General features: G+C 38.5%; 1 protein-coding gene across 3 annotated transcripts in view; it reads left to right on the top strand.

The window, feature by feature from the left end:
• Positions 1 to 18168, top strand: part of Rngtt (RNA guanylyltransferase and 5'-phosphatase) — a 193107-nt gene that overhangs the window by 89934 nt on the left and 85005 nt on the right. For all 3 annotated transcript variants that reach the window (XM_021159529.3, XM_021159528.3, XM_085839440.1), the window contains exon 13: positions 7099 to 7199. In XM_021159529.3, coding sequence (XP_021015188.1) covers positions 7099 to 7199 — 101 coding nt within the window. The remainder of the gene's footprint in view (positions 1 to 7098; positions 7200 to 18168) is intronic.

Here is an 18168-nt window from a genome sequence, read left to right as displayed (position 1 = left end):
TAAATGAAGTAAATACCTAATAAAAAGTTGGAGGGAAAAAAAAGAAGAAATAAAAAAAGAAAAAACTATACATGCATTTCTCAGAGACATTTAAGTTAATGGATGTTAATGGATGGATGTTAATATTTGTTGCTTCTTTAGTGTTGTATCTAGAAAATTATTTTCATGATGTCTTGAAAATTTTCTGTATGTGTGTGTTTGTGTGTGTGATGTGATGTGAATACCTGTTTTTCCATTGACCCAGTTTACTATAGTAGTTAGTGTGCATTTTGAATGTGGAATAATATACCTAGGCTTGAATATTTCCTGTATCTGGCTTGTTTTCTTTGTCGTATGTGCTCTATGAAGACAGGAGATTATGATGAATTAATTATTTTATAGAATGTTCAAAGAATCCTGTAATTTAGCACCCGTGCACTTAGCACCTGTGGTCAGTGGGAAAATATACAGTAAATGATAGTTATTAGAAATTATTGTTGTCTTTATTATTCCATATAAAGACTGTAGGAAAGAGGAAACTAGAGGAAGCACTGGAGGCTGGATTGGGGCCTCACTGTCAGCTCCAGAAGCTTGAGTCCTGGTTGGTCAGCCAGCTAACCAGCTGCGGTGAGCATCAGTGACAGTTGACAGGGTCTTTTGACTCCAGGGATAGCAGCTGGGCTGTCACAGTAGAAGGAAACTCATGGGAATAATGGATGAGTGCAGAGGTGACAGAGACTCTATTAGAAAGAGTGCTCTATTAGAAAATGGGCCTGAGTGGGTAGGAGGTTCCTATTGATCAAGATGGGATGGGGAGTGAGTGACTCCATTTCAGATCTGAAATCCTAGGGTGCCGCCTGAGCAGTGTTAGATTGGTGGGTGACCTATTCATACTCATAAAAGAGCATCTCGGTTTCTAGGTCTAGAAATGAAGATTTAGGAGTAATTTTTATGACTATATTCAGAGTCTTCTAGGAGAGTGGTTTATGGTCAAAACCAGTCTGTTTTTGTTTTTTTTTTAAAGGGAGTGAAGAACATATTTAAAGGGTAAGAGGGTAGGTGAAGATAGTATCATGTGGCAAGCCTGAAAGAGTGTTGTTTCCCAAACATTTTGTAACTGGAGATTGAAGAGGAACATACAACTTTAGGCAAGCACAATGCTATTGCTGTATTTTTACAAATGAGAAACGAAGCCCTCACTTTAAACTTCTTTAACATTATCAAGTTAGAGCCAAAGGGTAATTAAACATATGACTTTCTTTACTGTTACTGTCACTGACTTCCTTTGGCCCTGCTGTCCTGGGCAGTGTGTAGGTCTTTAGCTCTGTCTCTGACTTGTGCCACTAGATGGCAGTATTGCACCTTGCTCTCTCTAGTGTTTTCCAGCATTACCAACTCTCAAGGGACCACCTCTAGTTGAAAACTACTGCTAAAGTTTTCCCTCTGTCTAGTTTTGGTGAATTTCCTCATATTTTAATATTCTTTTGTTTTGTTTTGTTTCGAGACAGGGTTTCTCCGTATAGCCCTGGCTGTCCTGGAACTCACTTTGTAGACCAGGCATATTTTAATATTCTTAATACCTATGTTGATTGGATTGTTGCTTTTTTAAAGACCACAGGTATCTCAGGTTATATTGGGTTGTTTCTAAACACAAGTATTCTTCAGTTTTTCTTTTTTAAACAGCTCACTTGTTAAAATCAGGTTTATTTATAGACTAGGTATCATATTTATCAGTTAACTAGAGCTTTGATAACAATTGTAATCTGAGTACATGCTGGTGAATTCAGTATAATTAAAATTTTCTTATTATACACTAGAGTATATGTATGCTTGTTTATACTTCAGAAAAAATTTGTGTTTCAGATGTTATATTTATTTTCAAAAGTCTTAATCCTTTTAATGTAATATCTTGGCCCTTATTGTTTTGGGAGATTGAAAAAAGGTTTTTAAAATTTATCTCTGTTGTGTGTGTGTGTGGTATATATATATATATATATATATATATATATATATATATATATATTGCAAACACCATAAAAACAAACAGACCAACATGACTAAATCATGATTTGACCAGGATTGTGCTGGATTCACGAAGGCTAAACATAGGCATTATGGGCACAGGGACTTGCTGTCTTATTTTTCAGCTAATTTTTTTCTGAAGGTATGACTTATTTCTTTATTTTCTTTGTCACCTCATGGCCTATTTTGTAAGGCTATCAAATAGCCTTAATTAGCAAAAATAATTAAACTTTTATTATAGTCTTTTCAGAGATGAGTTGACAATTAGAAATATATTTCAGTTTCGGCAGTAAGAAAACTCTATGCAAAAGTCTAAATAGAGATTTATTTCCAGCTACCATGAAGTGTATATATCATCTAAGTGAGTTTGTTGTGGCATAAATGGAATGAAATGCCTAATGACTCATTGAGGCAGTATATATTTGACTTTAAATTTATCTACTGCTAATGATGAGACCTGGGGAAATAATGCATATTATGTTCTTTTTAAATTTTATTAACTTTTTTCTTTTTAGATTTAATAATTTTATATGTCTGGGCATTTTACCTCCCTCCTCCTCCTCATTTCCCTACTAGGTCATGTGACTCTTGCTCCCCCCCCCCTGCACACCCCCCCCCCCCACACTTTCCTCCCAGTCTTTTGGAGTTGGTTTTCTCTTTCCGTGTTATGTATGTTCTGGGTAGGCCTGGGCCTGCCAGGCCTGCATGGAAAGTGCCTTTAGCCTTTGTTAGAGCTGCCTGATCCCGTATTTGTATAGATACAAAGAAACATGAAATGGATGGTTTACCTAAAAATAACTAGACTTATGAAATGTCTTTAAGACATAGTAGAAAAATCTAGTGATTTTAGGAAAATATTTCTTCAACGGGCAGAAAACTGAACATAATTACAATTATGTAATTTAAGAGAAGCTTTTTTTTATATATATTTTTGTTTGTAATTCTAGTTTTTAATGGCTGAGCCAACTTTTCAGCCCTAAAAGTAGCTAATTTTGACTTAATTAAAACAAAAAGTTTTGCTCAGCAAAATAAATTGTTAGGGCTAGTTCCGATGGCTCAGGTCTGTAATCTCAGGTACTCTGGAGCCAGAGGCAGAAGTATCAAAAGCAAGGCCATTTTCGGCAATTTAGTAGGACTCTTACCTTAAATATACAGTAAACAAAGGGTTGGGAGGGGGTGGTAGCTCACTGTTGGAGTTAGCATCTGAGAGCCCTGTGTTTAAATATCTCCAGTATCCTAAAAATAAATGATAGGGGGGAGGGGTGATAATGAAAGGAAAGGAAAGGAAGAAAGATTAATTCAGAAAGTGCACAGGAAGTGTGCATTAGTGGAATCCTGTAAGCGTAGCACTCAGTGGGTGAGGCAAGAGAGTTGTCATTTCAAGATCAACTTTGGGTATATATTGACTTTCACACCCCCCTCACCCCCCCCCCCCCATTAGGAAAAGGATGGCCCATGATTTGAGCTCTTGGGAGTTGGGAACAGGCTCAGGATTCAGGACCATCTGTAGCTACATAGAGAATTTCGAGGCTCTGTTGTTGACCATGATACCTTGTCTAAAACAGTAATCACTGCCTGGGTATAGTGGCACATACTTGTAATCCGAGCATTAGGAAGACAGAATAGCCAGGGTCTTTGGGTTTGATGGCCAGCCAGTCAGCAGACTCAGACTCAGCGAGAAAACGGTGTATAACCATTAAGGGAGACACCAGATGCTGACCTGTTTCTATACATGTGTACCATGTACATGCACACAATACCTCACCTCTCAGAAAAAACAAAAAAAAACCCAAAAAACCAACCAACCAACCAACCAAAAAAACCACCCCCAAAACAAAAAACCAAAGTAAAAGCAGTCAGGAGTAGAATATTTGAACCCTTTGGCAAAGAAGGCAGTCAGATTTCAGCTACATAAATGAAAAAATACAAATTACTATATTGAGTTGGCGACTAGTCTGGGATACTTAAGGCTCGTCTAAAACAAACAAACAAACAAACAAACAAACAAACAAACAAACAAAATCACTGCTTAACTCTATACTTTGTAGATTTCCTCCTTAGGCAGATCTTTTACATTTATTATAGTAAGTCATTATTTGGTCCTTGTAATCTACATGGTGTAAGGAGGGAACTGCTCCTGTGAATGAAGACAGTGCGGACATGACTGTTTGTAGGTATGGGATAAGGAGAAGATTTTTATTGTAGATAAGAGGGAGAGCACAACCAGACATCTGGAAGGGTCCAGAGTAGACTGGGCCATGAGAGGAGAAGGGGGAGGGGGAAATGAAAGGGAAAGAGAAGAGAGAGGAGAACTAAGAGAGGAGAGCTTGCAGAACCAAGAGGGCACAGAGCCAAAACAGCTGAGGTCCTCTAGGGGTCTGAGGCTGGAGGAATGGGAGTGACGTGCAGGGGCAAGAGAGCTTGTGGGTAGGAGGTGAGCTATGCCGTGTCAGATGTGTTAAACAGGTACCTCAGACATAGGTTAATGGAAGAGCCATTCTCTTTTGCCAGAGATGAGGAGAATGACTCCTTTTAGCAGGTAGGAACTATTTAAGTCCTGGAAGGAATGCTGACTTTTGTCTAATTGCCAGACTTTGGGAAAAGGAATTTGTTGAGATTTAACATTCCAACCTTTTGTTGATGATAAAGGGATGATATAGTCTCGTCTATAACTACTCCCGGCTGAAATGGAGGCATCATTATCTGGATGGTTGGAATGATGGTGAAGAATTGGGGGGTGTGCAGGCTGGAGGACATCTGTTTAGCTTGCTGCCCAGGTTCTGTAGGGCTACCTGGAGCTAGGGAGTTCAGGCTGCTTTGGAGAGGTCTAGGATGAAGGTTCCAAGGAACACTAGGGCTGGTGTTTACAGGCAGTTTTAGAGCAGTCTGCAGTTGATTAGAAATCTGCTGGAATAGAGACAGTGAATTTATCATTATACTAAAATCCATACTAATCCAAAATGTTTTAGAGACCTTTGTGGTTGCTTTCTTAGTTTAAAAAGTAGATACAATGATAAACCAAGGGCTCAGTAGAACTGAGAAGTCTTGTAGGTGCTTCCTTAGTTGGCTTATACCATGTAGTCCTCTTAAACAGGATTGTGGTGAAGTTAAATTGTATGTTGTCAGCTGGGATGGAGACAAGCCATGTGGCTGCTATTTAAAACATCTTTTTTTGGCAAATATATTTTTAATCAAAAATCCAAGTTATGTATACAGTGTATTCTAAATAAGAGTTGAGTCACATATATGTTATGTTATAGCAAATTAAGACTACCTATGTATGGATTCTTATATTATAATCCTATTGTTATAAGTTTTAAGCTAAATTTTATTATAGATGTTAAAATCATACCTAATGAACTTACAAATCCTGAGATAGCTTATAGCATATTCTTATTTTTATTTATTTATTTTTTTTTGAGGACAGAGAGCAAAGAAATCGTAGAGATGAAAGATTTTTAATAGTGGAAAATAGAAAAATCTTACAGTTAAGATAGAAGGGGGGGTATAGGTTTCTGGGAGTGGGGGGACCGGGAAAGGGGATAACACTTGAAATGTAAATAAAGAAAACTAATTAAAAAGAAAAAGGAAGAAAGAAAGAAAAAAGATAGCTTTGGTAGTATAGAGCAGAGCAAGTTTAGCTAGAAGAGATTTGGGGATCATTTGTGTGATAGCAGAAGTTGTTACCATCTGAGAGAATTTGGAAATGGAGTATGTTGATCTTTGGTCCCTGATCTGTATTGAAGACAAACTGTAGTAACATAGTGAATAAAACCTCGATTCCTTGGAGGAAATTGAGTCCAAGGAGAAAGGAGAAAGGGTCAGAAACCTGGACTCCACAGGAGGGACCAAAAGAGTGCAGTGATCCAGACAGGCTTATAGACGCTGTGGGACTGGATGCAGCTCCTAGGGTAGGCGAGATGAAGCTCCAGAAGGAGCTGAGAACAAAGGCCTGAGGACAATAAATGTCAGTGCTTACAAGAATTTCAGGTGACCCCATGGGGAATGAGAGACTTGTCAGAGAGAGGTCCTAAATCATAGGGGAAGGGCATCCCTTTACAGGTGGGATGAGCCTTTACAGGGCTCAGTAGGGCAAAAGGAGTTTTCTAGCACATTGGTGTGGCATTTGTAGTAATAGTAAACAAAGCAGGCACCTCTACCCCATAGAGGAAGAGAGTAGAAAGCAGCCGAAAAGGCAGAGCTGCTGCAGCTCCTATGGAGACTAGGAGAGGGTTTTGGGAAAACGGGGAAGTTCTGATAAGAGGGAACCTGGTAACTGTCTTTAAAGAGAGGTGTGCCCATATGGAGGGTATAGAGAGATGCCCCAGAAGGGCATAGCAGGCTATAAAAGCCAGAGAGACATATACAGAGTAGACTAAAAGAGGCAATGGGGAAGAAGCAGCTGAAGAGTTGGACTGTAGAATTTGGTAGGTGGCAGAAGCCAGCAGAAACAATTGATCTGTACATATTTCAGGAGAGTAGGTCAGTAGCTTGGTGTGGAGCACCTCGGTCCCCTGGTAGGGAACTCATTTATGTCATTTATGAATTAAAAAAAATTGAGGACATGACTACTCCTAGGAATGGTGGAGTAGGTTTATTGTAGTAATAAGGAAGAATTTAGACAGGTATCTGGAAGGGTCCAGACTGAACCAGGCCATGAGTGGAAGGGTTGAGGAGGGTGAGGTGGGGAGTGGAGGTTGGTGAGAGAGGAAGAGAAGAGAGAGCAGTGGGGGAGGCTAAGAGGCCTGAATGAGCCAGGAGGCCAAGATCCCACATAGCCAAAATGGCTGGGTTATTTATATAAGAGAGAGAAGCTGAGGGAAGGGGTCCCTGAGGGAATCCTGGGTTGTCTAGCTGCCAGACGTTGGGGAAAGGAACTTCCTGAGACCTAGCAACCTGCAGGTTTTGTCTGACCACCACACATAAGCCTTGACATGGACACATCCCACACAGGTAAAAAACAAACAAGCAAATTAAAAATACCAAAATGAAAATCAAAAGTAGCAATTTTGCTTAATAAAAAGTAACAGTATGTTCAGTGAATTGAAGCCTACATTTTAGCTTCTTACTAATTGCTTTTATTTTAATCCACTCTAGAAATACAAGCCTGGCCGATGTGATGACATTTTGAAATGGAAACCTCCCAGTCTAAACTCTGTGGATTTTCGACTTAAGATAACAAGAATGGGAGGAGAAGGGTAAGTGTGGACTCCAGGCCCAAATAGGGATTTTGTTCAGTTTTTGAAATCTGGTCTTGCTTCGCAGCCCCAGCGATTCCTGAATGTAAGATCTTACTGCTTCCCAGGTGCTAGGGTAAGAACCTCTGTCACCACATGTGGTTATCCTCATAGGGCTTTCCTCACACTGCCTGCCACATTTACATGAGCTCATATTTCATAAGGCTTTACTCTTGATAGGCTACTTTATATTACTCTGAAAAAAGGAAGAAAAATGTTATTTTCCATATGTACCTCATTTTCACGTATCATTTATGTTTTGTACATAAGATAGTCAACAAAGTTTTGTTTCAAATTTTAGTTTTCAAAATAAAATATAGATATTACTAAAAGTCTTATCAATCGAATTCTGCATATGAGATCATTTGTTTTATAGTCATAGATATTGAATCAGTGGGGCTTTTCATTTGAAGGGCATTTGGCTATACTTTACTAGGGGAAGTTTTTAATTATTGACCTGAAGTTTTCATAATATTCATTAATGTTTTTATTCACTGCCTATTCTCTTACAGCTGTTGCCTGTTGTAAAGGATGCTTTAGTGGGAATATGCTTACTATATTTTCAAAACCTTGTTTTCACTCTGCCTCACAAATTTTAAGGACTTTTAATTAAATTAAATATATCATAATAGGAAATGCTTAATTGAAGAAAAAATAAAGAGGAAGTATGGACAATGATGGCAAAGGGATAAAGTTTGCAGCGCACAGCATTGGAATTTACTTTGTCTATAGGAGGTAAAGTGCAGGTAATGGAGGCAAGGGTGTATTATTGACGGCAAAAGTTGGCTCACAGATTAGATATTAGTCTTTTAAGAGAATATGTATATTCAGAAGGGATGTTGTGAAAGAAAGGTGGTTGGTTAATAATACACATTAATGGTACTTTTCAGTGTTAAAACATTTTATGTTTTACATTTTTTGTGACTTAATTTGCCATTGGTCTTAATAGCAAAAACTAGTTAGAGAATAATTTTCTCTAGCTCCTGAGTTCATATTTAAGTCTCTTTGTCTGATCCTACTCCATGGGTAGGTAATTTATTTATTGTTGCATGTATGTTTATGTATGTGTCTCATAGGACTTTCATGGGAATAAATGTGTAAAATATTTAGAACAGGCCTGGGTACATGTAGATATATATAAATATTTGCTACAGTTTCTGTTGTTTCCATATAAATAGATTTAATAAAAGACCATATTTCCTCCTTGCCACTCCTTTAGAGTTCCCTGTTATGTGGTGTACCATGTAAATTCAGCGTTCTCTGTGAACCATTTCCTGTTTGATTTATGTCCCTGTTAATTTTCTCTTTTAAAATGCATATAATTGTAAATGCTGAAAGAGACTATATTAGTTCATTTCTTTTGCTGTGATTAAAATAGGAACAGAAGCAACTTAAGGAACCAATTTTATTTGGCTCATAGTTCCAGTCCTTTATGGTGGCTGTGGCATGGCTCAGGTAGTTGGAACAGAAAGCTGGGTGATTACATTTTTGTTGTTGTTGGCACCCCAGAAACAGAGACAACAAACTGGAAGTGATGCAGTGTTGTAGATTCTCAAAGCCTGTCTGCAGTGATCCATGAACCCCCGTCCCAACAGTGTCACCAGCTGGGCTCAAGTGTCCAAATACATGAGCCCAGTGGAACTTGTTTTTTTTTTTTTTTCTTCATTCAAACCACTGCAGAGGCCATGCTTTTGAAAAAAATAAATTAAAAAGACTTTAATAAATGATGGGAATGTAAAATGAAAGCCTTCATATATAGAGGTTGACATTGTCAATTGATTTAGCTGCTTTGGCAGAGAGTTTGTAGTTCCTCAAAGTGCTAAGTATAGACTCAACCAAATGACCCAGCTATTCTCTTCTTAGAGAAATAAAAGCTGTTTCTATACAAAAAAATTAAACTTGAATTTTATTGGCACCATTATTCATTAAGGTCAGAAGAAGGTCCAAACAATCCAGATGTGTGCCAGCTGATAAGGAGATGGACAAGCTCATGAGAGAGCAGTTCTCTAGAATGTGCTAGTACAATGCCTTGTTATGCACAGAGCAAAGGGTCTCGAGACCCTGAAATTCCTCTTGTTGGAATTTAATAATAAAACAGTTTAAGTCCAACGTTTGGACTGCTGTCTGTGGCATAATGAATACATGTTTTTCTTTAAAAAAGGATTATGCTATTTGTGGATTATGCTATAGCTGAGAGCAGGAGAACCATATGCTGTGGATGTTTACTGTGGCCACTGATCATGCCAGGTTAAGGCGAGCATCTAGTGGTATTGCGGGTTGATAGAGAACTGCAAGAATTTGCCAGTTTACATTTTTTACAAAAGGGTGCAGAGGCTGAGTAATTTTAGTAATTTGCTTTACTAAAGATCTAAAGGTCTGCATGTGATTGGAATAACAACCAGATTAAATTGTGATAGCTCATGATCATGCTTTGCCTTTGATGGTATGGATTTCTGCAGTTTCTCTGAGGATGCTGATTCACTTTTGGTTTATTCTGGTAGGGCAGGTAAGTTATAGGGCCTTCATTTGTCTTTTCCTAGAAAGATGGCTCTTACTCTAAAGTTCAAAGAGCCAATGTCAAAATTCTTCCATTTGTCAAGTATTTCTTTCATTATGTATCCAATAATTGGGAAATAAGCACAAGTTCTGTTTGTGGACATGCTATTCCATCTAGGTTTGTTTTTGTTTATTTATTTTTTACTTGATATATAAAAATCACAAATATTTGCCATATGAATAATTGGGCTTCATAATGTTTCAGCAATGTATACATTGTGTAACGCCTAAATCAGGGTAAACATCTTCATTTTGAAAACTTACAAAAGCCTGTTTTCTCACCTTTTCTTATACATAGTTCATTCCTCTTATCTGTGGTCAAACCCTTTTGATTTGTATCACAGTTATTCTTCTTTCCATGAAATTATAGCTTAGAATCCATTGACCAGTTTCCTCTGTCTCTTTCTTTCCCCTCTCTTCTTTCCATTTTCTGGTAATTAGTACTCTGACTTCTGTGGAATTAACTTTATATTCACATATGTGTGAGGTCATATGGTACTTACCTTTCTATGTTGTGTTTCACTTAATAAGCTGCTTTCCATTTCTGTCCACATTACTGCAAATGACAGAACTTTGTCCTTGAGTCACAAACCAGTTTATTACCAGACCTCTTTAACTTCTCTTTTCAGCTAGGAGAATATGGTGACATTGTTGTTCTTGAATATTGAAAAAATCCTTGTATATGAGAGAATTGAGTCAGCAAGAATATATAGTTAAATGAGGAACTGTATAGGGATAAGCCTTTCTTTAATTTTGCTGTGTTCTTTTTTCTCCCTTGTTTTGAAATGAATATTCTACAGTTTTATTTTTATTATAAATTATTTAAAGAAGTGGAATTTGGAGATTACAGTACCATCAGTGGTATTATAAAGAAGCCTTAGTAATAGCAGTAAGTGCCTTAGAGAACACAGAAGAGGGTGGATAAAGAATGTTAAGAGGTGGAGGCTCGGGAGTAGTACTGTGAAATACTGGATTTGAACACAACACGTTTGCACTCATGAACGTACACTCACATCAGCTTTGGTGACTTGTATGAGACTGGCAGCAGTCAGCATTCCAACAGGAAAGGAAGAAGGTCTCATTAGGCTTGACCCCTAACAGTGGCAGTGGACAGTTGCTAGTGGATGGGGAATCCTTTTCTTCTACAGTGTGGCCAATGCTAATTAGACTCAATGAGTTTAAAAAAAAAAAAAAAAGCATTTTTAAAAAGGAAGAAGAGGATTAGACAGAGGGAGAGAAGAGAGGGAAGTTTTAGGAATAAAAGGGTCCAGAAAGTATCTGTTTAAAGTGAATGTCTGGTAATTTTCAAGTGGTCTCAGTGCTTGCTCCCGCGTGCTTCACACCCCCCCCCCCCAGGGGGGTGGGGAGCTCATGTGTCCTAATTTCTGTCTGTGTTTAGTTACTAGTAAATGCTGTCAGTCTGAAAGTGGTTGCAGGATTTATAGTAAGGGTGGTGCATTTAAAAGGGCCAGATAATGCATACTTTAAGGTTTGGTTTGTATGTTACTGTTTTGTTTGTTTGTTTTTATTAAATATTTTCTTTATTTACATTTCTTTTTTAAATTTACTTATTTATTTTTATTAGGTATTTTCTTCATTTACATTTCCAGTGCTATCCCAAAAGTCCCCCATACCCTCCCCCACCCACACCCCTACCCATCCACTCCCACTTCTTGGCCCTGGCATTTCCCTGTACTGAGGCATATAAAGTTTGCATGTCCAATGGGCCTCTCTTTCTAGTGATGGCCGACTAGGCCATCTTTTGATACATATGCAGCTAGAGTCAAGAGCTCCGGGTACTGGTTAGTTCATCATGTTGTTCCCCCTATAGGGTTGCAGTTCCCTTTATCTCCTTGGGTACTTTCTCTAGATCCTCCATTGGGGGCCCTGTGATCCATCCAATAGCTGACTGTGAGCATCCACTTCTGTGTTTGCTAGGCCCCGGCATAGTCTCACAAGAGACAGCTATATCAGGGTCCTTTCAGCAAAATCTTGCTAGTGTATGCAATGGTGTCAGCGTTTGGAGGCTGATTATGGGATGGATCCTCGGATATGGCAGTCTCTAGATGGTCCCCCCTTTCCTAGTTTCATTTTAGCCATTCTGTTCTGTCACTGTAATGCAGAATTTAACATTAAGATTAAGAAAACATAGACATGAGGTGAATATAGATTTAGTGAAGAGAAGCAAGAAAATCTCTTAAGTAGAAAGGGTGGTCCTAAAGAAGGGGGCTATTGTGCTGTCATCTTACCCAGCGGCCTCTTATAAGTCTTAGGATGGAGACATGGAAGTGCTGGGGTGATCTTTACTGAGGTTGGTTATTCTCTTAGTGTACTGGGGCCTAAGCAGTATGGTTTACTGCTCTGCTCTTCGATGACTCCGGGGACCTAAGAGCTGGTGGTTAGTTGGTTGTTTCATCAAGAGCGTCGTCAGATATATGCTTTGCTTACCTTTAATCAAGAGCGTCCCCAGATATATGCTTTGCTTACCTTTGCCTGTTAGCCCCACAAACTCTCTTTACGCTTTCTGTAGGCTAGTGCTTAAAGTCATTTCCTTTCTTGTTTTCACACTGTGTTTAGCTTAAATTTTACCATGAGCCTGTGGTCCTCACTGCTTATGGAGAGCTAACTCCTGCTGCAAGAAATTTTCTGTAATTTAAAGTATGTTTGTCAAAATGTGGTTGATTTTATATAACTTAATGTATAGCCTCTATTATTTCATTTTTAAAGGTAGAATTTATTATTTTTAAGTCATGTTAAATGTGTATGTCTGTGTGGGTATATGCATTTCAGTGTATGTGCCTGATGCCAGAGGTGTTGGATTCCTTGGACCTGGAGTTACAGGCAGTTGTGACCCATCTTGGTGCTAGGAACCAGATTCAGATCCTCTGTAAGAACAGCAAGTGCTCATACCTACTACGGAGCTATCTCTCAATGTTGTTTTATACATTTTTTTTTTAAATTGTGTGAGTGTAAGCGTACATGCTAACACAGTGGATATGTGAAAGTCAGAAGACAAACTGTGGAACTGTGCTCTCCTTCAACCCTTGTGTGGGCCTAGAGTTCCTAGAGATGGAACTCAGAGCATCACACTTGGCATGGTGGGTTTTACATGCTGAGCCAACCTCATTGGCTCCAGCCTCTTGTCTTCCCTCCCTCCCTCCCTCCCTCCCTCCCTCCCTCCCTCCCTCCCTCCCTCCCTCCTTCCCTCCTTCCTTCCTTCCTTCCTTCCTTCCTTCCTTCCTTCCTTCCTTCCTTCCTTCCTTCCTTCCATTTACTTATTTATTTATGTGTATGTTAGGGCTCACAAGCACTGGTGTATATATGGGTACCAGAATTTGAACTCAGACCGTCAGGCTTCGTTAGACTGTCTTTCCCTGCTGTATCATCATGCTGGCCTATCTTTTAACAAGATAATTTAAGTTCTGTTCAGAATTAGTGTGCTATGTTGCTTTATTTCTTCTACCTTTGTTTTTATTTCTTTTTCATTATTTTCCTATTATCATTTCCTAATAATAAAGCCTATTATTTTCCTCTTACAATCTGACCTTTAAAAAGTATATGATCACATTGGTATTAGTTGCATTTTCATCCATATTTGCTTAGAGCTTATGTGAACTTTCCATAAATTAATGGTATCTTCCCTTCCCCGCACTCATAGTTAGATGCATATCTTCACTATTTGAAAGTAAGACACTTCTGCTACCTGCTCACTCTTGTGCATCATGCCTAGAGCTCTCACTAAGACATTGCCTCTCCTGCTCTTTGCAATGTTTTTATTTTCACTACCAGTTCACTCTACATTTTGTTAAAAAATTTACTGCAACCTTGTCCCCAAACTGTCCCTGTAAGTATAACTAAAGTTTTAGTGTGAGTGGTGACTTGAATGACAGTGTCCCCCTTAGGCTCCTATATTTGGATGCTTGGTCCCTAGATGGTAGAAGTGTTTGGGAAGAATTAGAACTGGCCTTGTTGGAGGAGATGTGTTACTCTGAGTAGGGTTTGAGATTTCAAAAGACTCACGCCATTCCTATTGTGCTCTCTCTGTCTTATGGTTATACTCAAGATGTAAGCTCTCAACGATTGCTTCATCAGGAGGCCTGCCTGCTGCATGCTCCCCATAATTATATTTATGAACTCCAGTCCTTTGGAACTGTGAGCACCCATTGAATTTTTTTTTAAAAGTTGCATTGGTCATGGTGTCTCATTACAGCAATAGAAAGTAAGACAGTGTAGATTCAAAAAGCCCAGCTAAATAAAGATACAGTTTATTCTGGAACCCAGTATGGAATCATGGTCCAGGAACACAGACTCAGGTTGTCCCAAATACTGTATTTTGAGGTCATAACAATTGTAAAGTTTTTATAGTAACAGGATCATGAGAGTCATAAGTCAATACACTTTTCAAATATGTTAATGGATACATTAGGTAGGCAGGTTATAGCAAAATAGAGAAACTTTGGCTATAGGCTTCAGATGCCATCTGATGACATTCTTATCTTTTGGGATGGTTTCCCAAAAGGAAGTTAACACACTGAGATAAGCAGTAAATGGCTATTAAAAGTCTAAGATAGATCAAGTAGCTTGACTCTTGATATGTCATTCTATAATACTCTTAACTATATTCACTGAAGTTCTTACTTAGTTTTGAACTCACTCTTCTTCCACACCCTTGGAACTTTAGTTCACAGTTACTTTGTTTCACGTTATATAGTAGGGTTTATCTTAAAATTTTAAAAATAACAGCGTGACAGGCGCTGTACTCTGTTTATCTTTAAATTATAGGCGTTGATATGTTTGCTTGTCTGCTTGTGCACTGCCTGAAGAAGCCAGGATATCAAGACCCTTTGGAATGCGAGCTACAGGTGGTTGTGAATTACTTGGTAGAGACCCTATGGACAAAGTCACAGGTCCTTCTGCAAGAGCAGCAATTGCTGCTGAATCAGATCCTAGTCTAACCTCCCCTTCCCTACCATGTTGGAGACAAGGTCTAAATGTGTAGCTCTAGCTAGTCTACACCAGGGTGACCTTGAACTCACAGAGATCTACTTGCTTTGACTTTTGGAGTTCTGGGATTAAAGGTATGTGCTACCATGCCCAGAGTTTATTTTAATTATTTTTTAGCTTTTCTTTTAAAGCCATACTATATGCATTTAATTAAAAAAATCTTAGTATACATTAATCTTAGTATACATAAATAAATTAGCTTAATATACATAAATATATAATACATAAATCTTAGTATACATTGGGTTAAATTGAAGAGAATTTGTATGATCTAAGATGGATTACTATTGTTTCCTTCATTTTTCTTTTTTTTTAAACCAAATTAATTTGCTCTTTGGATTATTTGCCTTAGGAATAGTTATAGACTTTTACTCTGCATTGCTGCCTATCTCTTTCTGGAAGGTTATTATATCTTTCACGGAATTCTTGACGTTTCTTTGTGTGCATGTGTGTACATGTTTGTGTGTAGGTCATATGTGCATTTGTGGAGGTCACAGGTCAATCCGAGGTATTTTATCCTGCAGGTGCCTTGTCTCTGTTGTTAAGACAGGGTCTTTCATTGCCCTGGACCTTAACCAAGTGGACCTGGCTAGCTGGCTCGCAAGTTCCACCTTCCATCTTGTCATCATCAGGATTACAAGCATTAGTCACCATACCTGGCTTTCTACATGGATTCTGGAGATTTGAATTTAAGTCTTCATACTGTAAAATAATCCCTTTATTGACTTAAGCCATATCAACTGTTTAGGTTTCTTTCTGGGTTACTGGCTATTCTTGCCTTTTGATTGGTGCTCCAGTATAGTTGTGGACTCCTCTAAGTGGTGGTAGTCCACACTACAAGAATGGAGAGAAGATAGTAGGTTAGCATCCTAACTGTTTTCCATCTGATCTTTAGCCAGCAGGTTGTATTGGAAGGGAAACCATAGCCAGTTGTATCAAAGCTTAGTTTTATTCCTTTGGTCAAATGATCAGTCTTTGAGATTTATGGTGATATTTTTTTCTCCTTTCTTGATTTCTCAATAGCAGAGAGGCTCACAAATATCTAAGTCATTGTGTCTTGCATTTCTTCTGTGTACCTCCTAAGTCAAAGGTAGGTTAATGTAATTTTATATGTGTAGATTTCTTCCTTTTTATAACACAGAATCAAAATCAGAAAGATAAACCTTGTTCCTTTCACTTAATGGTTAAGCAAATGAGCCTGTCAATTACCTGAACAAGGAAAATTCTCAACAAAAGCTCTAACTTCGAGTCATGATGATATACTTGAAGACATGTTAAAAAGATGAAAAAACTCTACTCACGATGAGGTACATACAGTAGCCCCTCCCCAATGCTGTTGGGTACAGATCCTCACTGCAAGCTTGGCTGCTTTTTGAGCCCAGACTCGGACAATATAGCCTTTTTCTTTCTTTATTTTTTTTCTTCATTTATATGGAGACTCAAATACTAAGCATGCTTGCCCTGACTCTGCTCATTCTCACTCTGCAGACTGGAAGATTTCTAATTTCTATTGCTGAATCTCCCTGGGTCCTCGAGTTCTCCCTCAGAAAGCATCTCTCTGTTTCCTTCTTTCTCCTAGCAGCTGCTGAGATCTACAGTGTGCAGGCCCTGCTGTTTGTCTCCCAAGTTCCATTACAATTGTTCTCCTTTCCTTCTGAGTCCATTTCAAAACTCTAAGAATCAAGAATAATGCTAACAAAACTTAATTCATACCAAGGTAAAATGATCTTAGTATTTCAGGGAAATCAAAGTATCTTACAATCTATGTCACTAATTTGTCTTTTGATAAAAATATGAATGTTACTGGGGGAAGTTAGGGTTCCCTTTTGTGTGTACCTAGTCTCATTAACAGAGTGTAAAAACAGGGGCACTGACATGACTCAGTGTAGAAAGGTGTTTGCTGCCAAGTGTATTTGGACCTGAGTTCTGTCTTTGGTACCCTAACCCCACTCCAGTTGGTGGAAGGAAATAACTGACTCCTAAAATATGCCCTTGCTCTTAAGGCAGCTTGGGGACCATTTTCTAGATTTTGATAGAAACACAGCAGGGCAGGCAAGCTGGAAGGTGGAAGGAAAGGAAGGGTCTCTCTTCTGGCTGCCGTGCCTTTCCGTTAAGATTAATGAAAGCTGCCATGTCCTTCCAAACAGCTGCTCGGTGGAAGAGAGCCTTGAACTTGGGAGAACTGAGTGATCTATCTGGGGTCAGTGAAAGCACTCCCAAGGGTAGGAGCAGACAAGTTAGCTGAAGGTAAGGCCCTGGCCCAGGAGCTACATGGCCCTCTTAGAACATCTTTACACAGAACGTTGCTCTTCTGACAAGAAACCCAGGTGAGGAAAGGCGCTCAGTTGTTCTGTGCAAACGATTTCTAGATGTCTTAGTCTTGGTGCCGCTTTCATTCAGCTTTTACTCTTCTTACCTCCTAGAAGTTAACTTTAAATTCCTTTCTGTCCCTAGGCTTTAGGCTTTAGAGTCCTGGTGATCCTTTTGGAACATCAGAATCTTTAGATTATTCAAGCCAGTATATTTTGTATATTGGTCCTGAGGGTGGAGTGCTCCTGTTAATTCCTAAAATGTATTTCTCTAATTTTTGGTATAGTCATTTTTAAAGGGGTAAAATATTTTTTATAGCATTACAACAGCTTACTACATAAAGAGTTGTTAGAATAACCATAGCAAAGTAAAACCACGCTGTAACCCAGTGGTTTATGTTTGTAGGATTGAATATGGAATTTAAAAATTAAAAGTTTGCTTTAGTTTATTATTAAGATTTGTCCCAGTGTATTATTTTAGTTATTATATACTCCAAGTTCAAATTCTTGTTTCTATCTTAAGGGTAAAAGAAGAGATTAGAGCTTTTTTAGCCAGTGTACATTCCTAACATAAAATCAAGAATAGATTAAAGCAAAATAATTTCAAAATAATTAGTGGTATAATTATATTCCTTTAACTTTCAATGTCTGTTGAATCAAGTAATTTATTTGGCTTTAAGAGTTAATTATAACGAGAGGATATTTAATATCCTCTAGCATATGACAGCTTCAAATATAAATATGGAAATTTATTGTAAAAGAGGGCACATCATTGTTAATGCAGCCTTTTATCTCTAGGAAATGGAACTCATCTCAAGCTGGAAGTCTCGGGGGAGAGCGTGGCTAGGCGGGCTTCGTTCTTTGTGTACCTCAGAAACCTGTCTTAGCAAGTTACACTCCAGGTCTGAAACAGGAGGCGGTGCAGGCACCTGTGATTCAGAACTCTGCAGAGCTGAGCACCGCAGCGGGCGAGCAGTTTCCACTACTTTCGTTGTGATTATATTGCTCCCCACTGTTTATGACCTTTGCTTAAAAAGTTTCTCATACGGAATGTGTCTCAC

Source organism: Mus caroli, unplaced genomic scaffold, assembly GCF_978045245.1.
Source record: "Mus caroli unplaced genomic scaffold, Mus_caroli_1 scaffold_6, whole genome shotgun sequence".
Lineage (NCBI taxonomy): Eukaryota > Metazoa > Chordata > Mammalia > Rodentia > Muridae > Mus > Mus caroli.
The sequence above is the reverse complement of the archived record's forward strand: the minus strand, read 5'-3'. Positions and strand labels throughout refer to the sequence as shown.